Source organism: Gorilla gorilla, chromosome 13 (genome assembly GCF_029281585.2).
Source record: "Gorilla gorilla gorilla isolate KB3781 chromosome 13, NHGRI_mGorGor1-v2.1_pri, whole genome shotgun sequence".
Classification (NCBI taxonomy): Eukaryota; Metazoa; Chordata; class Mammalia; order Primates; family Hominidae; genus Gorilla; species Gorilla gorilla.
The window spans coordinates 83,696,893-83,721,953 of NC_073237.2; the positions used below are offsets into that span (position 1 = coordinate 83,696,893).

At 44.5% G+C, this 25,061-nt stretch overlaps 1 protein-coding gene across 7 annotated transcripts in view; it reads left to right on the forward strand.

Moving 5' to 3' along the window:
- Nucleotides 1-12,402: 12,402 nt before the first annotated feature.
- Nucleotides 12,403-25,061, forward strand: part of DAPK1 (death associated protein kinase 1) — a 208,435-nt gene continuing 195,776 nt past the window's right edge. For 2 of the 7 annotated variants that reach the window (XM_031014580.3, XM_063696527.1), the window contains exons 1-2: nt 13,234-13,450; nt 13,784-13,953. In XM_031014580.3, the coding sequence (XP_030870440.3) occupies nt 13,892-13,953 (62 nt within the window). In that variant the 5' untranslated portion in view covers nt 13,234-13,450; nt 13,784-13,891. Of the gene's footprint in view, nt 13,110-13,233; nt 13,451-13,783; nt 13,954-25,061 lie in introns of those variants that run through there. The other 5 variants (XM_055351504.2, XM_055351500.2, XM_055351499.2 and 2 more) reach the window with 5 other exon arrangements.

Here is a 25,061-nt window from a genome sequence, read left to right on the forward strand (position 1 = left end):
GACGCTCCTCACTTTCCAGACTGGGCAGCCAGGCAGAGGGGCTCCTCACATCCCAGACGATGGGCGGCCAGGCAGAGACGCTCCTCACTTCCCAGACGGGGTGGCAGCCGGGCAGAGGCTGCAATCTCCGCACTTTGGGGGGCCAAGGCAGGCGGCTGTGAGGTGGAGGTTGTAGCGAGCCGAGATCACGCCACTGCACTCCAGCCTGGGCGCCATTGAGCACTGAGTTAACGAGACTCCGTCTGCAATCCCGGCACGTCGGGAGGCCGAGGCTGGCGGATCACTGGCGGTTAGGAGCTGGAGACCAGCCCGGCCAACACAGCGAAACCCCGTCTCCACCAAAAAAATTCGAAAACCAGTCAGGCGTGGCGGCGCGCGCCTACTCGGCAGGCTGAGGCAGGAGAATCAGGCAGGGAGGTTGCAGTGAGCCGAGATGGCAGCAGCACAGTCCAGCTTTGGCTCGGCATGAGAGGGAGACCGTGGAAAGGGGAGAGGGAGAGGGAGCCCGTGGAAAGGGCAGAGGGAGGGGGAGAGGGAGAGGGAGAGGGAGAGGTGGTCCATTTTTTTAAACCAAACAAATCTATTATTTCTCCTTGGGAATGGGTGCACTTCCACCTTATTCTTGCTTTGAAATGACAGACATTAAAATGAATTATGGTTGAATGCAGTGTATGGAGAAAAATCCAGTGCAGTCAAAACATGTGAGAGCCACAGCTCCCACTTGTCATCTCTTTTTGTTTCTTTTTTTTTTTTTTTTTTTTGATGGAGTCTTGCTCTGTTGCCCAGGCTGGACTGCAGTGGCGCAATCTCGGCTCACTGCAAGCTGTGCCTCCTGGGTTCACGCCATTCTCCTGCCTCAGCCACCTGAGTAGCTGGGACTACAGGCGCCCACCACCACGCCCTGCTAATTTTTTGTATTTTTAGTAGAGACAGGGTTTCACCGTGTTAGCCGGGATGGTCTTGATCTCCTGACCTCGTGATCCACCCGCCTCAGCCTCCCAAAGTGCTGGGATTACAGGCATGAGCCACTGCACCCGGCCGTGTCATCTCTTTTTGGATTGAAGTTCCTGCGATCCATGCTGCTTGACAGTTGCCTAACAACTGTCAATTAACCATTAACAAGCTGTCAACTATTTTAAGTTTTGTCTTTTTAACATTTTTAAGTGTGATTCCTTCTTTTACGTCTTTAATCATTTTAAACATTCTTATTTTACAGTCTCTATCCAATTGTCCTGTTATCTGAAGTTAGTAGGAGTGAAACTACCTTGGTTATTTATTAAATCTGCTGTACCTAATTATGCTACATTGGTTCCTCAAAGGTTTTGCAGTCTTCCATTGTGAGCTCATCTTCAACGGGGCTTGGTTATTCTCCCTGGCATGAGATGAGGACAGGTCTCTCCAGAAGAGTTCACCAGTGGAGAAACACTTATTTGACTAAGATGATTTTGGACCAATCATGAAATGTGAATTTTAAATGCAATTCCATGTGAGGATGAGGCCTGAGGTTATATAAACTCTCATGGATTTTATGGCAGATCAACTTTTTGTTATCAGTTTTCGTAAGTGGGTGAATTTTCATCAAGGCTACCTCTTACTGAAAGTTTTGTCTTTTGGAGACAAAAGTGCTAAAAGTCTCATCTCCTGTCTCACTTGGGTATTAAAAACCCAACCCAACCCTATCCCCCATGCTGTCAGAGCTGGTTGTATCTTCCGTATTTATTTATTTATTTTTGAGATGACGTCTCACTCTGTCGCCCAGGCTGGAGTGCAATGACACGATCTTGGCTCACTGCAACCTCTGTCCCCTGAGTTCAAGCAATTCTCCTGTCTCAGCCTCCTAAGTAGCTGGGATTACAGGCAAGTGCCACCACGCTCAGCTAATTCTTTTGTATTTTTGTAAAGATGGGGTTTCACCATGTTGCCAGGCTGGTCTCGAACTCCTGACCTCAAGTGATCCACCTGCCTCGGCCTCCCAAAGTGCTGGGATTACAGGTGTGAGCCACCGTGGCCCGCCTCTTCCTTACTTTCTTTCAGAGGCAGATGTACATTTAAATGATGCTTGCTCTATGTTATTAATATGTTTCTAGTACCCTGTAGCTAGAGGGTTTTTGAGTTTCTTGTTCACCATCCTGCCAGATTCAGAACACCCTTTACCCTCCATTGTGTGGTTTCTGTCAGAGTCTTAAGGGAACAGATCCGGTTGGTTGGATTTTCTTGTATGCCTCACTCAGCAAATGTATGAAAAATACATAAAACTATTATAGGTTCAAGGTTTTCCAATGACCTGGAAAAGGTTCTTGTTTATTCTTTTCTGGGACCTTTTTTATTTTTAATAATAAATAGTGTTTGTAAACAAATTGAAGATGCAAAAGTGAAGGGGGGGTTTTTTGGTCAAATACGAGATCCTTAAAAGCCACTTTTCTGTGCAGCAACCATTGATGTCAGGAACTAACACACTGAGTACCTCATCCCATCCTTTGGATCCGCCAGCAGTGACAATGAACTTGAAAGCCTCTTGTTGCTTTAAGGAACTTTTCTAAGAGAGAAAAGGGAATCAGGTCAACATTTCTTGGACAGATATTAGGGACCTGGCCCATTCCAATTACTGCCCGAAAGTCCTTCCAAACTCTAGGAAGGCCAGCACAATTATTGGTCAACTGTTTAATTCATGTTTGTTTTACTCGGCATCCTATTTTAACCAGAATTTATAATACCATAAAGTTGCATTTTATGTGATTTTGTACACACACACACTCAACTATAACGATGAATGAAATGCTATGGTGGATATGTATAGTGTCTCTATGCTCCTTTTTATTATTCTTGGAGCATAATCTTACTGCTTTGTATTTCCAAGGAGGTTATAGTTGCTGAGCCTTGGCTTTCATGACATATTTTTGTTTACTGCCACGATTTATTTGATGCCAAATTCTTGGTCAGTAGTACGGCTTCCAATTGTATTCTTTAATGGAAAAGAGCTTTCTGTTATACCAGGAACTGCATAATGCTCAAGGTTCCTGAAATGGATTTTGGTTACAAGTAAAGACCACCTGTATATCAGGACGTTATTGTAGTTAATTCATTACACTAAAAAGCAGTTAAGGCCATGCACGTTGGCTCACGCCTGTAATCCCAGCACTTTGGGAGGCCAAGGCAGGTGGATTACCTGAGGTTGGGAGTTCGAGACCAGCCTGATTCACATGGAGAAACCCCGTCTCTACTAAAAATACAAAATTAGCCAGGCTGGTAGGCACGTGCCTGTAATCCCAGCTACTCGGGAAGCTGAGGCAGGAGAATCGCTTGAACCTGGGAGGTGGAGGTTGCCGTGAGCCGAGATCGCGCCATTGCCCTCCAGCCTGGGCAACAGGAGGGAAACTCCGTCTCAAAAAAAAAAAAAAAAAAAACAGCAATTAATCCAGAATTAAATATTCCCTGTGTGCCTAGTCCCACACTCCTGAACTTTTTGAGTTATTCTAAGACACAAATTTCTTTTCTTTCTTTTTTTTTTTTTTTTTGAGACAGAGTTTCGCTTTTGTTGCCCACGCTGGAGTGCAATGGCACAATCTTGGCTCACCACAACCTCCGCCTCCTGGGTTCAAGCGATTCTCCTGCCTCAGCATTCCCGAGTAGTTGGGATTACAGACATGCACCACCATGCGCGGCTAATTTTGTATTTTTAGTAGAGACAGGGTTTCTCCATGTTGGTCAGGCTGGTCTCGAACTCCCGACCTCAGGTGATCCGCCCACCTTGGCCTCCCAAAGTGCCGGGATTACAGGCATGAGCCACTGTGCCCAGCCCTCTAAGACACAAATTTCTAAAAGACAGACTTCTAATGCTCAAGGAGCCTACAAGTTTCTTAAAAGCTTATGATGTGGCCTACAATCAAATGCCTAATCAAATTACTCCAAAGTCAAGAAACATTTTTAAAAGATGTATTTAAGTTATAACTTTGTAATAGATGAAATAATCTGTTAATACTTGAAAAATTAATCACACGTGCAAAAGCTTGGATAGGATTGTAGGGGTGTTTTTTAAAGCTTAAGAGGGTGAGGTAGACTAAAAGGAGGGGAGTGGAGTGAAGGTGGGCAGAAGAGATGGGCAATGCATTTTCAACTGTTTTGCCTTTCTTATAACCTGGATTAGGGGATTGGTTGTAGTTAGGGAGTTCCACTTCCTGACTTTATTCTAAGAAATGTAAGCAGGAAATTAAAAAAAAAAACCCAAGTAGATCCTTTTTTAAGAGGAGTCTAAAGAAATACAACATGTGATCACAGTGCTTCTACATCATAAATCCCTGGGTCTTTTTCTTGTTTTTTTTTTTTTGTTTTTTTTTTTCTTGAGATGGAGTCCCACTCTGTTGCCCAGGCTAGAGTGCAGTGGCGTGATCTCGGCTCACTGCAAGCTCCGCCTCCCGGGTTCACGCCATTCTCCTGCCTCAGCCTCCTGAGTAGCTGGGACTACAGGGGCCCACCACCACGCTCTGCTAATTTTTTTTTTGTATTTTTAGTAGAGCCGGGGTTTCACCCTGTTAGCCAGGATGGTATCAATCTCCTGACCTCATGATCCACCCGCCTTGGCCTCTCAAAGTGCTGGGATTACAGGTGTGAGCCACCACGCCCGGTCTTTTCCCTGTGTCTTTTTCACTGCCATCCTTGTTACTCAATAAATAATTAAGTGAGGCCTGGTGTGGTGGCTCATGCCTGTAATCCCAACACTTCGGGAGACCAAAGCAGGAGGATCGCTTGGTTTAAGACCATCCTGGGTAACACAGAGAGACCTCATTTCTACAAAAAATAAAAAATTAGCCAGGCGTGGTGGTACATAGCTATAGTTCCAGCTACTTGAGAGGCTGAGGAGAAAGGATTGCTTGAGCCTGGGAGGTTGAGGCTACAGTGGGCGGTGATCATGTCACTCCACTCCAGCTTGGGTGACAGAGTGAGAGACATTGTCAAAAACATTTTAAAAAAAAAGAGAGAGAGAGAAAATAGTAGAAAATGCTTAATCAACACATTAAATTGCACCCATATTTTGATATGGTTGTCAAAAAAGAGTATATTTGGACATATTAAGTCTATATAAACAGAAGGCACCAATTTTATAGGTGTGTACATTTAGAGCTCTTGGTATGTGAATACAGCATTGAATGGATCAAAGATTATTGTTGTCTTTGCAAATCTTCAAACTGACAGAACCTTTTGGAAAAATTTATGGCAAGTTTGTCTTTTTTTAAAAGCAATGTTTCTATAAATCCTACCAAAGTGCTATGAATAAGGCTGTAAATCACTTTACTGGCTTGAGTAATGGGACTTTTATTTCATGAAACCATGCCAGGAAACCTAGAGGCTTTCACTGATATTGAATCTTCTGTAATATTTAATACCTATCCAACCCAAAAAGATGAATTTTAATACTGACTAAAAATATTTTTACCATAATTTTTGCTGAAAGGAAAATAAATAGAAATCAATGGTGTTAAGTTGGATGGTCTGAAAGAGGTTCATTAGTCATCAGAAGAGAAAAAAATTAGAAGCAATAGAAAATAAATCAATGCAGATGTAAATTCAGATTTTATCTGTAATTATGATTGGTACATCCATTTCTAATGGATGAATAATGCTGACCGCTTCTTTCTGGGTGACATTTTTCCGTCTTGCTTGACGTTTATTTGACAAAACAGAAAGAAGCTCTTTTGAATGTCTTATTCTCCTTTTTAATTATTAGGTTGGTGTGAAAGTGATTGTGGTTTTTGCCATTATTTTGGGGCCAACGAATATATTCAAATATTCTTACAAGGAAATGTAGAATCTGGTAGCCAGCTGCATAAAATCTCAATAGTCAATGAGTCCTGTGGGAAGAAAAGTGTACATGTTATACAAAAGCTAAATTTGCACATGCTAGCAAAATGAGTGACACATACACTACTACGAGGCACCTCCATGACAATTCAGTTAGGAACCTGATTGACATTCTGAGCCTTGAGTTTTGCTAATGCTGTTTAGTGTTACCAATCTTTTGTTTCAGGTAGTGACAGAGCCTAAATGAAATTGGTCCAGGCATAAAAGAAATTAGGCTAAAGGCAAAAGTAAACCTGTAATGCCAGATCACTGGTCAGTGACTTGTAAGTGCCTATTTGCACACTGCCTGTTTTTACAAAGAATTTAATGCATTCAATACCACAGGGCTCAATACATGAAAATTGGGGGAAAAAAACCTGAGCCAGAGAGAAAGTAGGACTAGAGAGGACAGTCAAAAAACACAGGCGATGGCAGCTTAAACCTGGGATCAAAAACTCCTAGTTCAGATGGCCAGGCAGGTAATGTGAAGCCCCTCATCTTTAAAACCTTGCACTACAAAAGGGCTGGGAGACCGGAGAAATCTTGGGAGAAGGTATCTGAGAGATACTGCAAATCACTCACAGCTCAGCGGGAAGTGAGTAATGTGCATTTGCTATTTTGTTTGTGAATATTCATTTCTGCTCCGAAAAAGAAGAAAAATGGGATGAAGGAAAATCATAGGATGTGTTAAACATAGATAAGGAAGTTAGGGACCTACCAGACCAAGAAGACAGCAAATCTTCATGATGCCATAAATACTGTATGCCGGAAGCATAATGAGGCACTCCATATGCAGGAAGTCTTAATTCACCACCCGTTGATGATGCCCATTCTGGCTCCACCTGTTCTCTGCCCAAGAAACAAACGAACAAAACAAAACCCCTTAGCTGCTCATCAGATCAACTGGCAAGCTCCAGCTACTGGCCAGGCATTCTTGCCCCTCTGTATTTGCCTGGGCTCATATGCTACTGTTCCAAGGTTCTGCCACTAGTACTCTTCTTTTTCAATCCTGCACACCCTGTCCTTAGGTGGCCTCATCCCCTTCTATGCCTGCAGCCCCCCTGGAATATACACCAGGTTCACTTTCTCCCCATCCCTCAGGTACCCATCACCCAGCTCCCAGACATCTCCTGGACATCATCTAGATGCCCCATGGGTAACTCAATCTTCGTAATCCTAAGACTGACCTCATCTTCTCTCCCCAAACTACCTGTATTTCAGCCTACATGGCAGCAAGATGTACCTAATCACTCAACCAAAACTTCGGGTGTCACCCTGACTGTGTCCTTTTCCTCAGGTACCAAGGTCTCAGGTCCTGTGATTTCTACCTCCTTAAAGTATCTCATTAGTTTTCTAGACCCACCATCTGTGCTAAATTAGTATTAATTAACTATCTTCAGAGTGATACAGCCACATGCTGAGCATGATGGACAAGGACCTTCAAGCTCTACCTTGGTTCACCCCTCCATCTCATCTGAGTTCTGGGCATGATGGAAGAGACTCTTCTCCTCTCCACTCTTGCCTCTTGCCATTTCCTTGCCTTGGTCGTGATTACCTACAGATGCCTGAATGAGTGATAGTCTTTCTCATATCCAGGATTGTACCCTTGCTGTTTTCCTCTGCCTAGATGCCCTCTTTTCCAACCCCCACTGTCCAACAACCCACCACCGCAATTGTCCACCATTTTATCCTGCTTACTCTTATTCTCTTTTCAAATTTTTCATGAGATGTCAGCTTCTCTAGGAAACTTCCCTGAAATCCCAGCCTTCCCTCCACCCTCACCCTCCACCGGCCCTTATCTGAATTAAGCACTCTCCCTGCTTGTTTTCATCGTCTTCTGAGGCTCCTTTCTCATTATGCTGTCACTCAGGGGTCCAGAGGGCAGAGATGGAATGCTCAAATTAGGACAATTCAGAGAGGTGTGGGAGAGGTGCAGGGGGACCATAAGGGATGCAGCAGGAACCCAAGTTAGTAATAGCAGAGCTGGCACCAACCCTAGGCTCAAAAAGACAAAGGAGAGAGAGTTGTTACCAAAACCCAGAAAGAGAAAACCGGGTAAAAGATGGGACCTGGTGAGGAGCAGCAACCTGCGTTTGGCTGTGGACTGTGGCAATCTTGCAGGGAGGAGAGCAGAGGAATGACTATCTTGGCTTCACTCTCCTTCCTTCTCCTTCATCTCATGTCAGGTGCCCCATTTGCTAAACCTACCAGCAACCAGAGGACAAGGAATGCATTAAAATAATCTTATGGCTCAGAGAGTAGATTAGATGTAGAGTGACAAATGGATTATATTTAGCACAATCGCAGGTCTATTTGTTGATCCGTCTCCCTCATCAGACTGAGTTACCTGAGGACAGAGAATGTTTCTCTTATATCTGCATCCCTAACATCTGGTGGACACTAGATACTCAAGAAATGCTTACGGACGGGATCAGAGAAGATGGTAAATTGGGCATTAGATGGAGGTTTGTGCTTTCTGAGCTTGCCACATGCTTTCTGGCGAATCCAAGGCAAAATGAGAAACAGAATGAGCTCTGTACTTTTGTCTGGTAAAAGAAAATATGATTTGGTGAGAAGAAATGAATACTTTTAGCACTCAATGCTGGGAGGAACTGGAATCAGTCATGTGACTGCCTCTATCAGAAGCTCTCAACTGCATAACGGACAGAATCTTTAACAGTGAAACCATAATGCAGAAACATTCTTCTTTTTTTTTTTTTTTTGAGACGGAGTCTTGCTCTGTCACCCAGGCTGGAGTGCAGTGGCACAATCTGGGCTCACTGCAAGCTCCGCCTCCCGGGTTCATGCCATTCTCCTGCCTCAGCCTCCCAAGTAGCTGGGACTACAGGCACCTGCCACCACACCTGGCTAATTTTTTGTATTTTTAGTAGAAACGGGGTTTCACCGTGTTAGCTAGGATGGTCTCGATCTCCTGACCTCGTGATCTGCCCGCCTCAGCCTCCCAAAGTGCGAAACATTCTTAAAAATATTAGCCCTTGATAAAACCAAAGCCATGTTACAAAAAAGCAACCAAAAGGTGGAAATGAGATAATATGGTCCACTTTGAGCTGAGAACATCTTGTCAGAAAATGATTGTCTCAGACTTCAAATCTGACCTCCTACATAAACCTTCAGTGCAATCCTCCCTGTATTATCTCTTCTCTCATTAGCCAAAAGATGGAAAGGATCAACTGAGGAACTTACGCTGGAGGAGCATGGATTCATTAGATGGCAGAAACCTGGGTTTCTGAATGACTACTGTGAAGCTGATCTCTGCTTATGCCCTGCAAACCTTTGTGCTGAGAGCAAGTAACACATTTTTAATGTGTTAAACCTCTGAGATTTGTTGGGTCTTATAGCAACGGTTATTTTACCCTAATACAACTGTAAAATAATGTTCTAAAATCTACAGTCGGGTTTGTTTAAAATATTATCGCCATGATTATTATAATCCATAGTCCATATCATAATTATTTTTATAGAAGTCCTTCTCAACTGGCATCTCATAATTTGTGGCTTCTTATATTGTTGCCTTCTATGTGTGAGATGCCTCTCTGAGTCCTTTTTGCTAGAGACATGATAGAAAATAAAATATCCAACATTCTGGTGTATTTTATAATGTACAAAGTCCTGTTTCACGCATTATCTCTTTAGATTCTCCCAACAAACCCAAGGAATATGTAAGAGTCTATAATCATCTTCATTTCACAGGTGATGAAAATGAGATGTTTATATATAAAGTGGAAATAACCACTTATTTATTTATTTATTAAATAAAAACCCCGCTAATTTATTTAAAGATTAATTGAGAGAATTATTTCGTCTGTCTGGAACCTGGTATGTGTTAAGAGATAAGTTTTCTTAATTTTTCTTTTTAAGAAGATAATCTATTGCTACATAACAAACCACTCTGAAATAATGACTTAAAACATTAAAAGTCATTGATTTTGCTCACAGAACTTGAACTGGAAGATATAAACAACTGGGAGTGAGGGTGGGGCTGGACAGCTGGCTTCTCTGGGCATCTCTCGTTCTTTCTGTGGTCTTGTCACATGTCTCTACACGGCAGCCCTAGGGTAATCATGACAGCTGAAGGCTTTACAGTGGGTGGAGGGGGAGAGGGAGGGAGGGAAAGAGAGAGAGAGAGAGAGAGAGAAAGAGAAGCAAGCAGGCAGAAGCTCTAATGCCTTATGACCTAACCTTGGAAATAAATTACACTGTGCCACTGCCACTACCTTTTCTTAGAAGCAAGCAGATAGGGTTGGTGCATATTTATTGAGAGGGGAATTAGACTCCACCTCTTGATTGGGGGAGTGTCAAAGAATTTGTGAATATGTTTTTAAATGACCACATTTCCCCTTTCTAAAATGCTTGTCTAAATTGGTGTACACATAAAGCTCAGGGGTTAGTGACTCATCCAAGGTTATTAAGCTGTTAAATGGTTCCACCAATACTAAATCTAATTTTGTGACTCCAAATTTCATGCTCTTTTTAACTACTCCAGATAATCTCCGGTGAACATCATTGTCCATTAGGGTAGTTAAGACATTCTAGCTGCCAAATAGATTCGATCCTTTTAATTGCCTCGGAAAATATATTTTTTATTTTGCAGAAAATAAATATTACCCATATGGCAGTCATCCATAAACACCTTCCAAGTTTATCCCAAATATCTGTGTTTTAAATTTTTTCTCCCAACAGATGTATTCATTTGCATTTTTCCAGATGAATCACTCTTTTTTTGTTGTTGTTATTTTTGACTGTATTTCTCACCTCTCAAGACCCTTTTGTATTATCAAGCCCACTGCTTAAGCTAATACCATCTCCCAATTTGGGGACTTCCCCTTGATTCCTGTGTGCCCTTTCTGTGGGTCATTAATGCAATGTTATTTAAGACTAGGATTTGGCTGGGCGCAGTGGCTCACACCTGTAATCCCAGCACTTTGGGAGGCTGAGCCGGGAGGATCACCTGAGGTCAGGAGTTCAAGACCAGCCTGGCCAACATGGTGAAACCACGTCTCTACTAAAAATACAAAATTAGCCGGGCATAGTCACATGCCTGTAATCCCAGCTACTGGGTAGCCTGAGGCAGGAGAATTGCTTGAACCCGGGAGGCGGAGTTTGCAGTGAGCTGAGATTTCACAACTGCACTCCAGTCTGGGCCACAAGAGCGAAAACCCGTCTCAAAAAAAAAAAAAAAAAAAAAAAGACTAGGATTTGACATAAGGCCTGAGGGGTATTCTTTTGTTTTGTTTTGCCTTGTTTTCAAGAGGCCAAAATCTTCACAGTTGAAAATTTCTGTTGAACCACAGAGATTTGAACCAACTCAGTTTAGAAAGCCTGGGGATTTGAACAACGGTATGGATCGGAAATCTCTTCATCTGTCAGTTTTCATCATTCTAGGCAGTAAAATAGATTTCCCTTTCGGAGCTTTTCACCGTTTGGGATTCTCCAGCAGTGGGATGTGGGGAATCAACCCTTCTTCGTCCCCACCCAAACATTAGGTGGGAGCAAGGGGTGGGAAGTAGAAAAAGTGGATAGAGGTCTCCAGTGGATATGAGATCTTTGTGTAGACCAGCACAGTCCTCAGAAATCTCATGCAAGCAACAGAGGTACTGTTATATTTTCTAGTGGCCACCTTTTAAAAAGTAAACAGGTGAGGCCGGGCGCGGTGGCTCACGCCTGTAATCCCAGCACTTTGGGAGGCCGAGGCGGGCGGATCACGAGGTCAAGAGATGGAGACCATCCTGGTCGACACGGTGAAACCCCGTCTCTACTAAAAATACAAAAATTAGCTGGGCATGGTGACGCTCGACTGTAGTCCTAGTTACTGGGGAGGCTGAGGCAGGAGAATCGCTTGAACCCTGGAGGTGGAGGTTGCCACGCGCCACAACACTCCAGCCTGGCGACAGAGTGAGACTCCGTCTCAAAAAAAAGAGAGTAAACAGGTGAAATTAATTTTAATAATATATTTTGTTTAACCCAACGTATCCAAAATACTATCATTTGAAGGTGTAATGAATATAAAAATATTCATGAGATATTTTTCATTCTCATATCCATACTGTCTTGGACTCTAATGTGTATTTTACACTTACAGCACAATTAATTTGGGACTAGCTACATTTCAGCTCAACAATAGCCAATAGCATATGGGATAGCGCAAATAAACTCTGCGTTTCTGTTGCTTCTTTGGGTCTCGGAGACCTCAACCCTTTCTTCGGATTGCAAACCTTCTTGCCTCCAACACCAGTCCGGCAGAGGAACCCAGTCTAATGAGGTACGCTCCCTTCCTGCCATTCTCTATTCCATTAACCTGTTTCGTGGTAAACGTAGGACTGATCCTCCAAAATTACCTTATTAATTAGCTTACATATTTATTATCTATCTGTCCCACCAGAATGCAGGTTTCCGGAAGGCAGGGATTTAAAAAAAATCTGTTTTGTTCTATGTGATTTTCCCATACCAAGCACCGTGCCCGGCACAAGCTGGGATCCCAGTACACATCTCGGGACGAAAGAACCGTGTTTCCCTAGAACCCAGTCAGAGGGCAGCTTAGCAATGTGTCACAGGTGGGGCGCCCGCGTTCCGGGCGGACGCACTGGCTCCCCGGCCGGCGTGGGTGTGGGGCGAGTGGGTGTGTGCGGGGTGTGCGCGGTAGAGCGCGCCAGCGAGCCCGGAGCGCGGAGCTGGGAGGAGCAGCGAGCGCCGCGCAGAACCCGCAGCGCCGGCCTGGCAGGGCAGCTCGGAGGTGGGTGGGCCGCGCCGCCAGCCCGCTTGCAGGGTCCCCATTGGCCGCCTGCCGGCCGCCCTCCGCCCAAAAGGCGGCAAGGAGCCGAGAGGCTGCTTCGGAGTCTGAGCAGGACAGCCGGGCCGAGCCAACGCCGGGGACTTTGTTCCCTCCGCGGAGGGGACTCGGCAACTCGCAGCGGCAGGGTCTGGAGCCGGCGCCTGGGAGGGATCTGCGCCCCCCACTCCCTCCCTAGCTGTGTTCCCGCCGCCGCCCCGGCTAGTCTCCGGCGCTGGCGCCTATGGTCGGCCTCCGACAGCGCTCCGGAGGGACCGGGGGAGCTCCCAGGCGCCCGGGTGAGTAGCCAGGCGCGGCTCCCCGGTCCCCCCGACCCCCGGCGCCGGCTTTTGCTTTCCCAGCCAGGGCGCGGTGGGGTTTGTCCGGGCAGTGCTTCTAGCAACTGGGAAGGCCAAGGCGGAGCGAAACTTGGCTTCGGGGAGAAGTGCGATCGCAGCCGGGAGGCTTTCCCAGCCCCGCGGGCCGGGTGAGAACAGGTGGCGCCGGCCCGACCAGGCGCTTTGTGTCGGGGCGCGGGGATCTGGAGCGGACTGCCGCGCCTCGGTGGGCCGCTCCCTTCCCTCCCTTGCTCCCCCGGGCGGCCGCACGCCGGGTCGGCCGGGTAACGGAGAGGGAGTCGCCAGGAATGTGGCTCTGGGGACTGCCTCGCTCGGGGAAGGGGTGAGGGTGACCACGGTGTTAGGAGAGGCGCGGGAGCCGAGAGGTGGCGCGGGGGTGCCACCGTTGCCGCAGGCTGGAGAGAGATTGCTCCCAGTGAGGCGCGTACCGTCTGGGCGAGGGCTTCATTCTTCCGCGGCGTCCCTGGAGGTGGGAAAGCTGGGTGGGCATGTGTACAGAGAAAGGGGAGGCGGGGAGGCCAGTCACTTCCGGAGCCGGTTCTGATCCCAACAGACCGCCTAGCGTTTGGGGACGCGGACCTCGGGGTGCCGTGGTGCCCGGCCCCACGCGCGCGCGGGGCTGAGGGGTCGGGGGCGTCCCTGGCCGCCCAGCTTTAACAAAGGGTGCTCCTCTCCACCCCGCGAGGAGGGGCAGCTCCGGAGACCCGGTCTTCAGCGAGCGGGGTCTTAGCGCCGGGGAGGTCTACTTCCTTTTGGGGTTGCCATTTTACTATTATTATTGCCTTTTTTTTTTTTTCAAAAGGACTGGAGACTGATGCATGAGGGGGCTACGGAGGCGCAGGAGCGGTGGTGATGGTCTGGGAAGCGGAGCTGAAGTGCCCTGGGCTTTGGTGAGGCGTGACAGTTTATCATGACCGTGTTCAGGCAGGAAAACGTGGATGATTACTACGACACCGGCGAGGAACTTGGCAGGTAAAGGGGGTGCCAGAAGCGTACCCTCCTGGATTGTGGAAATGCATAACGATGGGGCCATTGGGTGGTAAACAAATGCAGTTTGAATCAGGCGTCTCCCTCGCCCTTTCTGGAGATGCGCAAATCATAGAGAAAAGAGTTACTAACCCAGCGGTAAACCGCCTGATCCAAGGGCCTGGGGGTGGAGGAGAGGCAGCAGTTCAGGGCTAGATTATGATGCACAGTATATTGATCAAGTCCCCTGGACAAAATCAGATTTAATTGTCCGTGCTAACTCTTGTCAGCCCTTGCCCTTCTGTGACAACAGGACAAACACTAAGATTATAATTGCAATTGGAGTTAGCTTTTATGTGTGATTTAAACGGAGGGTACAAACTAATTAATAGGTTTTAAAAATCTTAGTACTTTACCCTCTATCTAAATTTTCAGTGTAATTTGAGCAAGTATTGGTAGGTGGTAAATGGAGACTTGCCAGATGTTGACATTGGGCTTGGATTTTGAAACTTCTTCCAACCAGGAATTTAATTACCTGGTTGGTGTTGGTGGTTGCTTTGGTTTCATTTACAATGTTAATTTTTTAACAAATCAATGAGAGTCTAATATGGCTATCTGGATTCAGAGCATACCTCCATTGCTGTAGCAGCTGTGATTCTCAGTGTAAAATCTTTCCGTTTCTAGGTAAACAAAGAATGGTTTCTTTCGGGGCATCTAAGGGCTGATTGCTGTTTCCTTTGACTGTGTATTAGACAGAGTGTTTTGGGCTCTGGTCAACTTTAGTAGAAAACCTAGTTTTCATACATACATTTAAAACTGAATTTATGGAATTTGACTGTGGTGTATTTACATTGTGAGTGGAGTAGGCAAAAGGATCTTTAAACAAACAAAATATGTATTTACTTATATGTGCATTGAAATATGTATTTTCCCATATACATCTGATGTCCTGATACAAAGCTTCCTTTTTCTCCATGAAAAGGAAATTAAAAAACACCCACATCCTGGATTGCCTAATGAGAATTATGGAAACTAAGCTTAACTAAATTTTTTTTAAAAATTCAAACGATAGTGTAGAATTTTTTAAAAAGTTACTGTAACAGAGTATTTCTCTAAATATTTAGTATCGACTGAAAACATAGATGGGGGCCTGTGCTTAGGAAGAGCTCTGTGTATATTGATGATCTGGTGAGTAAATAAGGAAAGCTCTTCAAAAATCACATTTCATGGATATGTTTAAGATTAAAGTTTAAGAGTGTGTGGGTGAAATACTTGGTTTAACTGGAATTAAATAACTTTCCTGTGGTTTTCAGCAAGATGAGTGGTATTTGGAGTTTTCCTTTGGGACTGGAAGAAAAAAGCAAAAAAATAAATTTTAATTTGATTTGCATAGTGTGGCCTGATCATTTAAGTGTTGTTAGAAAGAGAGATGACTAAAATTAGTTGAGATTATTATATTATGGATTAAGTATATTGACCTTATTTTCATTATGATTTTTTTTTGGTACAATTATGTGTTATGAGAAAGAAATAGAAAAAGAGGCCTCCCTGTGGTTGGCGAAGGGAGTTTTTGATCTTTATTTCGTGGGCGTGATGATGAGGGGAGGGAGGTGGCTTGCTTATTTGTCACTAGCACTTTGATTTGCTCAATGTATATTTCTGTGTATAACGTTCTCCCCACTGTGCAAGGCAAATTGACAAATTGTTTATTAAATAATTTGTGTGACCTAGGAATTTTAAAGAAATGCTCTGAAAAACTGGAAGTCTGAAGTTTTTAAAAATGAAATGTACAGACTCATCTATCTTGTATAACTGCTATTGTTTTTGCCAAAAAATGAGTGAATGATTGTTTTTTGGAAAATTTTTCAAGTCCTGTGATTTTATGTCTGCCTTGGATGTAGCCACTTCCTGAAAACAAGTCCTAATGTAAAATGGACATGTAGGAAGATGCTGCTTATATGACATCACGTGTCACTGAGGGAAGATTGGGAGTGGAGGCAGAAGTTTGGTGGCAGGAAAATGGAAATGGGCAGATATGTGGCACAAATGCAAGGTCATTCTAAGCAGTGAATTACTAGTACACCAGTATCTAAGATTTAAGACTTTACTTGGCCAGGCGCGGTGGCTCACACCTGTAATCCTGGCACTTTTGGGAGGCTGAGGTGGGCAAATCACGAGGTCAGGAGTTCAAGACCAGCCTGGCTAACATAGTGAAACCCTGTCTCTACTAAAAATACAAAAAAAATTATCTAAGATTTAAGACTTTAATTGGCCAGTCGCCGTGGCGCATGCCTGTAGTCCCAGCTATTTGGGAGGCTGAGGCATGAGAATCGCTTGAACCTGGGAGGCGGAGGTTGCAGTGAGTGGATATCGCACCACTGCACTCCAGCCTGGGTGACACAGCGAGACTCTGTCTCAAAAAAAAAGAAAAAAAAAAAGACTTTACTTACATATCTTTAGCAGTCATCTAAATAATAACGATTCACTTACCTTATAAATGTAGTGAGACAAAGTACATAGCCAGGAGGAAAGATGGATTTTTAAAGAAGTAGAGTACAAGTATTATTGTTAATGTTATTTTACTTTTAGGAAAATTGAAAACGTTCGTATTTGTGTGTACTGCCAAAGACTTCTGTAAAAGCTCTCTGTCAACGGTCAGGAACTTTATAAAGTATTGCAACTATTGCAGCAGTCCATCTGCAGCAGTAATAGAGCAGATGGGCCACTGGACAGATACCCTGGTCCAAAACCTGGCTCTGCAACTTGCCAGTTTTCTTGAACAGGCCATTTACCCACTCTGACACTCAGGATTTTCCTCTATAATATGAGAGGTCTAGTGCTTTTTTCATGGCTGTTGTAAAAATAATCTTAACTTGTAAAAGTAGTTTATCAGCGGTAGAGAGTTAAACAAATATAGATATTATCTGTAGACTGGCTGAGACATCTGGGTGCCCCAGGCAAGCTAATAACTTGGCCGGCAAGTCAATATTCTTTAAGTTTCTGTTCACCAGCTTTGGGAGGGGATGCCTTATAGGAAAAGGGTCATGGGGAGAAGGGTTGCTGACAGCATTCAGCCTCCACTATGATTCTGAATAATGCAGCCCTGGCCTTGAGCTGGCACACCCTCCAATCAGAAGCAAGTCCCTGCAGCAGATGCACTTGTTATCTTTAGAAGAGTGCTTGGTGGCCTTCAGTTTTGGCTCCTGGAGGCCCTTTAGGGTCTCACCCTCTGTCCCAGGAGGCGGAACAAAGAACTGCCTCCATGATGTGTAATAGTCTCTGGGAGGAGTTCTTATAAATCTGCTATTATACCGAGGTGTTTTAATGCCCCAGGATGCCCTAGCATCTCTTATCAGTTGGCACCTCGGGCAGCTGCAGGCTGACTTGCCCCATTGTCGGGCTCTAGTTACACCCTTGGCCGTCGTTCAGCCTAACCTGTGAGCCTCCTGGGCACCTCTCTGTGTACACTGTTTTCCTGAGGGACTGGCCTTCTTTCCTATTGCACAATCTGACCTTATATGATCTTAAGACCTAAGTCCTACTTCCTTAATGAATCCTTCCACAATGAGTTTCCCCTTTTAATGTCAAGTGACTTCTCTGAGACTCTCTTTGTCCATGACCATAGACTGCCCAGTGACATGTTTATCCTGTTTTATGTTTATTAGTCTTGTATTGCTCTTTGCAGCCAGCTTGTGAGTTTCTTTGGGGTGTGCCCTGTGGTTTGGAGTTGTTGTGGTCCTTTCTCCCCACGGTGTGCAGGGTGCCATAGACTTCCTGCAAATTGGTATCTATGATCAATATTGGGATTAATGCATACCTCAATGAGCTAATGCAGTTTGGCAAGTGTAATTTTGAGACCAGAATGGGGATGTAAGATGCAAACGATGATGCTGATGCTGATACTGTTAGAGAGGCAGTGTGCAGTGTGGAAAAACCTGAGAATGCTCATTTGGAAAGTGGGGAGACACCTACCCTGGTAGAGTGTTGTTAGAATTATAGACGTGGCTTTAAACATCTGACATGCAATCTGTCTTTCTAGTCTACAGGTAGTTATGCATTTACTGAACACCTACTAAGTGTGATGTGTCTAAAATATATATATATATGTATATGTTTTTTATATATGTGTGTGTGTATATATGTATATATATATATTTTAGAGACAGGGTCTTATTCTGTTTCCCAGGCTGGAGTGCAGTGGCACAGTTATAGCTCACTGTAACCTTGAACTCCTGGGCTCAAGCAGTCCTCCCACCTCGGCCTTCCAAAGCTCTGAGATTATAGGGCAGAGACACTGTGCCTGGCCTCTAATATATCATTTTTATTATTTTTAATAACCTGTTTTCTCCATCACAGCATTTACCACATTGCATAGTAACAGCTTATTTGATGATCTGCTTTCTCCATGGGGCCATTACCTTGGACTTGCTCCTCACTTTTTATTTCTAATGCCCAGGTTGATGCATGGCACTTAGAAGGCGCTCAGTAAATGCATGCTGTTAGACTAGACTGAGTGGATCAATATATGTAAAGCAACTTGAAAGAATATGTATGTATTAGGGCCTCAACAAATGATGGCTTGTGGTGAAGATGAACACTTAGGATATAATGGCTGCCGCTCATCAAAATAAAAACTGCTCTTGTTTTTGCATTCTTTGTGGCTGAACAGTAATGAGCACAGCAGCCAAAATTTTCAAGCACAAGATCAGTTTTAAACAACACAAATGAAGTGGAGCATTAAATATTTTACATTGGTTTGGATGGTCATTGGAAGCTAATAATTCAAGTTTAAAACATTCCCCTTTCGGCATAAAATCCATAGGCATTTTAATTGAAGTAAGAAATTGTCATAAGCCCTGGCAGTCCAAGTGCTTCTCTAGACCGGTTTACTGCGGATTGCAGGAGTCGGTCCTATGAATAATGGCAACCCTGTGTGGCTCATAGAAGGGGGGAGACTTTCTGGCATGTTTTTTCTTCAGAAATGGGAACTACAGGCCACCGGTGGGTTTCTGCGTCCTTATAGGACTGTGCTGAATGTGACATTTTTCCTCTTAGCATTTTTGACTCAGAATGCTCTCAGATGTTTCCTCTGATAGGAAAGGGTCCAAAGTTTTAAGAGAGATAAAGTTCAGCTACATAGATTAAAGGCAACGGTTAGTGATTTTAAAAGTGTGTACATTTTAGGAAGGTCTAATAATAATTTTCCAGGATGTGAAGGGAAAGCATGATGGTGTTAGTAAGTGGCGGTTTGGTTGAATGCTTGCTTGCTGGCACTGGGAGTGTGTTGCTGGATTACTAGGGCAGGCATCAAATTTAGGTTCAAGGGGGCCAGGAACAGAGTAGGTGGAGGTGCTTATTGGTCGGGAAGCCAGGGAACATGGAAGCTCACTTCTTGGTCCCCCATGATCTTTTACCCTCAGCTTGTGTCTCACCCGGCTAATGAGGAAACTGAAGGCCCCATATCATTGGTATATGCCTCTGCAAAGCCATGAAAAACTCATAAGAAACCTACAGAGATGGATGTCCAGATAAATTCCAGTGCACTCATCCCTCGATATCCATGGCGGATTAGTTCCAGGACCTCTGGGGACACCAGAATCCACAAATGCTGAAGTCCCTTATATAAAATGGCATAGTATTTGCATATAACTGATGTAATCTTCCCATGTATCTTAAATCATCTCTAGATTACTTACAATACTTAGTACAATGTAAATGCTACCTAAATAGTAGCATTATAATGTTTAGGGAATAATAACCAGAAAAAAAAGTCTGTATATGTTCAGTACAGATGCAGTTTTTTCCTGAATATTTTTGGTACAAGGTTGGTTGAATCCATGGATGCAGAACCCACAGATCCAGAGGGCTGACTGTAGTTGTATACAGGCGTTATATCAGGAGAGGCAACATTGGCTCTTCCACCTTGTTCTCTTCCCTCCTAGCAGAGTTGTAATCCAGACCACTTCTTTCCAGGTGATTGGGGGTGAGGGGCTGAGCTGCTGGATATCTGATATCTGGGAGTGGCATGGTCAAGGTCACATTGCCTGACTCAGCAGGGAAATGTGTTAGGAAGTTTCATCCTTCATTCTAGCCAACTGCCATGAGTACCTAACATTTTGTATAAATTAAGTGAATATTATTTTAGTAGAAATTTATTTCTGATTATGAGACAAAGGAAGCCACTCTTCTGACAAGAGGGGAGTGGTTTCCATTGGGGAAGAGTACCCCAGAGAGCTCAGGGACTTTGTTTGTTTGTGTTTTTTTTTTGTTTGATTTTGTTTTGTTTTTTTGAGACGGAGTCTCACTCTGTTGCCCAGGCTAGAGTGTAGTGGCGTGATCTCAGCTCACTGCAGCCTCCGCCCTCTGAGTTCAAGTGATTCTCCTGCCTCAGCCTCCCAAGTAGCCGGGATTACAGGCGCCTGCCACCGTGCCTGGCTTATTTTCTGTATTTTTAGTAGAGACGGGGTTTCACCATCTTGGCCAGGCTGGTCTTGAACTCCTGACCTTGTGAGTCACCCTCCTCGGCCTCCCAAAGTGCTGGGATTACAGGCATGAGTCACTGCGCCTGGCCTTTTGCATTTTTGGAGACGAAGTCTTGCTCTGTTGCCCAGGCTAGAGTGCAGTGGGGCGATCTTGGCTCACTGCAACCTCTGCCTCCCCAATTCAAGTGATTCTCTGTCTCAGCCTCCCAAATAGCTGGAATTATAGGCATGCACCACCATACCTGGCTAATTTTTTTATTTTTAGTAGAGGTGGGGTTTCGCCATGTTGGCTAGGCTGGTCTTGAACTCCTGACCTCAAGTGATCCGTCCGTCTCGGCCTCCCAAAGTGCTGGGATTATAGGCGTCAGCCTCTCGCTGCGCCTGGCCGGGACTTTGACCTGGAAGAAGGCTGAGTGACCAGCATTGCCTCCCTTCACATTTTATCCACCTGTGTTTAGACAGGTCAAGTGGCTTTCTCCAGGCAGCTGATTAAAAGGTGGCAAGACATGGACCCAGAACCCAGGGCCAGGCCTATTTCATTATCTGTGCTATTTAGGATTTGGCAGTTTTCCATCTTTGAAAGCCAGATGAAGTTGATATTTAAGAGAGGTGAAGGAGGCAGCCATTTGATGCCAATTTATTTCAGCATCTGCATGGAGAAAATGGTTAGGGATAAATAGTAGATGCTTCATGGAAGGTTTTCATTTGAAGCCCAGCCAGAGGCAACAGGGTCTGCTCTTTGAGCTCAGAACTTTCGCAGGCCTTAACGACACACTGGGACCTTCTTTCCTTTCCCAAATGGCTTCAACCTTGCAGTTTGGAATGATGTCAACATGTGGCGTAGTTTTATTCAAGTCCCAAGTTAATGGTTCACCTTTTTAGAAAACTCCAAAAACACTTTCATTGTTATTTAACTTTTGAGTAATGTAATGTCTAAGAGTCTTGTCTCTGACCCGTGCACCTGACTGCCACTGACCAACAGTTTCTCATTTCATTATGCAACAACTAGTCTGGCTAGCTTAGAGTTGGTGTGTGATTGTTTGAGACTTTATGTGGAAGATAATATTTACTTGTTTTGTTCTGGTTTGTTGGGGTAAATTATACAAATGGAATGCATCCTTTCTCGGCCTTGAAAGAGGTTATATGACAGTACAATTACTTATAATAAATTCAGTGTATGACTTTGGGTACATTCTATTATAAACGAATTTTTTTAAAGGTGCGGTTAGAAGAGGGTGGAAGAAAAAAGAAGTTGACACTCCGATTTTCCACATCATCTAACTAAAATGGATTTAAACTAACTTTCTCTAACTATTAAATCTTTCTTAGGTAAGTACAGTTGTATCCCAGCTCTAGAGTTCATGTGCTGGGTGGGTTTTTACAAATAAAAAATCTAAAACCTAAAATAGTTGTGTTTTATCTTCTGTCCCAATCCAAAACAAAACAAAACAATCATGTGATAGTAACTAATCTCTGGAGATACCTGACAAGCGTGGTTCAATAGTGATGCGGGTTTGTCACTTTGGTCTTTAGGTGACATTGACAGCTGGTGTGGCTTATGGATCACACTGTGGTCATTGAATTATAATGTTGCTTACCTCTGAGAAGTGATCATGGGGCCTTCTGTTTTTTTTTTTTTTTTTGAGACGGAATTTCGCTCTTGTTGCCCTGGCTGGAGTGCAATGGCGCTATCTCGGCTCACTGCAACCTCCGCCTCCTGGGTTCAAGCGATTCTCCTGCCTCAGCCTCCCAAGTAGCTGGGATTACAGGCATGCGCCACCACGCCTGGCTAATTTTGTATTTTTAGAGGATTTCTCCATGTTAGTCTGGCTGGTCTTGAACTCCTCCTGACCTCAGGTGATCTGCTCGCCTCAGCCTCCCAAAGTGTTGAGATTACAGGCGTAAGCCACAGCATCTGGTGTTCACGGGGCTTTTACCTTATGTACTACCTTTCGATGTTTCAGTTGTGAGCTTGAAAATTTTATTCAGTAACCTAACGTATAATTAGAGATGCCAGAGTGGTGGGGAGGGGAGGGAAGGAGGTTGGGAGAATGTTGTTGATTTTTTTTTCCCCTTTATAAACACATACAACTTTGGACGAAGAACATAATGTTTGAGCAAATGAATGCTTGTAAACTGCCGATCTCTGAAGTGTGAAAAGTTTATATTGATGGCGCTTATATTCATAAGCCTGATGGGTTTTGGCTGGGAAATTTGGCTCGAGGTACAGACTTCTTTTGGGACACATTTTATTTTTCTGTCAAAACTGCCTGATTATTCTTATTTAGGAAATATGTGATGAATGAGGCTGGCTGGTAAATATTTTAAGTGCAGTTGATATTATAAATTTTCACCTACAAAAATGAACTACTTTTCATTGTTGAATAGTTATGTCTTAGTTCATTGCTTTTTACTTTTGAAACTGTATAAACTTTTCCTTTTTTTGGAGACGGAGTGTCGCTCTGTCGCCCAGACTAGAGTGCAGTGGCATGCTCTTGGCTCGCTGCAACCTCTGCCTCCTGAGTTCAAGTGATTCTCCTGCCTCAGCCTCCTGAGTAGCTGGGACTACAGGCACCCGCCACGACGCCCGGCTAATTTTTGTGTTTTTAGTAGAGACAGGGTTTCACCATGATGGCCAGGCTGATCTGGAACTCCTGACCTCAGGTGATCTGCCCTCCTCGGTCTCCCAAAGTACTGGGATTACAGGTGTGAGTCGCTGCACTGGTCCAACTTTTCCTTTTCACCTTAAAAAGATTGTCAGGATTTTTTTTTTTTTTTTTTTTAGACGGAGTCTTGCTCTGTCGCCCAGGCTGGAGTGCAGTGGCGCGATTTCAGCTCACTGCAACCTCCACCCCCCGGGTTCACGCCATTGTCCTGCCTCAGCCTCCCGAGTAGCTGGGACTACAGGTGCCTGCCACCACACCTGGCAAATTTTTGGTATTTTTAGTAGAGTCAGGGTTTCACCGTATTAGCCAGGATGGTCTCTATCTCCTGACCTCGTGATCCGCCCACCTCGGCCTCCCAAAGTGCTGGGATTACAGACGTGAGCCACCGTGCCCGGCCACGATTGTCAGGATTTTTGAGACCTTACTACAACCCCTGACACCTGACCCACAGTATAGAATTTTCCAGGTGAAAAAGACATGTAGAGAAAGTCATCAATGCCATTCTTTTTTTTTCCCCATTCATGAAAATGATTAGATTTTCCTTTGAGCTGCCTGTCTGTCTGCCTAGCACCTCGTCTATCCAGGACTGGGCTGCCTCAGAGAGGATAGGTACACCTAAAGCAATGCAAGAAAAAAAGTGGCGGAAGGATACGATGGGACAGGCAGAGAGAAGAGGTCAGAATTTAGTGTTGATTCAGTTCCGATCTTTCCACCCCCCTTTGAGAAGTTTTTCTAAATTGTTTTGCCTCCTCTGTGTAAAGCTCAATTTTTGGGGCCATCTGTGGTGTATGGGTAAGCAGCAGAAATGTGTGTCTCTGGGAAAGTGATGAAAGGCTACAACCTTTGGAGTGTAATATTTAATAGACTAGGAATTACAAGCTGTTTGGCTTTATAAAAACAAAGCTACAGGCACTGCAGGTATACGTATCCTGTAGAGAACAGACTTTTAATGGGTGCTGCTGATGTTGGAGATGCTGAATGGTATATAATACACAGAAGAGCTGTCCTTAGGAATTTGGTAAGGCAAAAAGCGCTAAAAAGTTATTTATTACCTTAAAATAATATTTCATTGGCCTATAAATCAGTATAATTGAAAGCACAGCCTGCCAGCATTTTCTTTTCTTTTTTTTTGAAATGGAGTTTTCCTCTTGTTGCTCAGGCTGGAGTGCAATGGCGCAATCTCAGCTCACCACAACCTCTGCCTCCGGGTTCAAGCGATTCTCCTGCCTCAGCCCCCTGAGTAGCTGGGATTACAGGCATACACCACCACGCCCAGCTAATTTTATATTTTTAGTAGAGATGGGGTTTCTCCATGTTGGTCAGGCTGGTCTTGAACTCCCGACCTCAGGTGATCCGCCCGCCTCGGCCCCCCACAATGCTGGGATTACAGGCGTGAGCCACCGCGCCCGGCCATTCTGCCAGCGTTTTCTTCTGTGCACTTGGGATGGGAATATAGAAAATTGTCTTCCTAGATATTGGCTTTGCCACTCAAAGTCTCTACAGTCAGTGTGTGAACTGCTGGGAGCGATGCCAGAATCTTTCACAGATTTCATTCCTGGGAGCTCTTCTGGCGTCAGATGATCGCGGTTTCTTTTCCTTCTGCACCACAGCACATGGAGGAGGCCTCTTTCTCACTTGCTCCGTTCCTTTGCCATTCATGGAGGCAGTGGCACCAGTGAGCTCACGGCCAGGCCTCTTTTGCCCTTTTTCTGACTAAGTCACTATAGATGGACTAAACAGAATATATTTACAGTTCGCCCATTTAGAATCGATAAGGGTGTGCCCCAGGCTCCATCATATATTCCATTACATACAGCCTCAGGCATCCGTTTCAATTGTTTGGGAGAGGAAGTGAATTAGCACAAGTGGAATATCTACAGGATGAAACGTTGTCAGTCTGTGCGTTCCTCCCCACCCCTTCGTTGGCTGGAAGAGATAACGCTTGACACGTATGGAGCGGACAGGG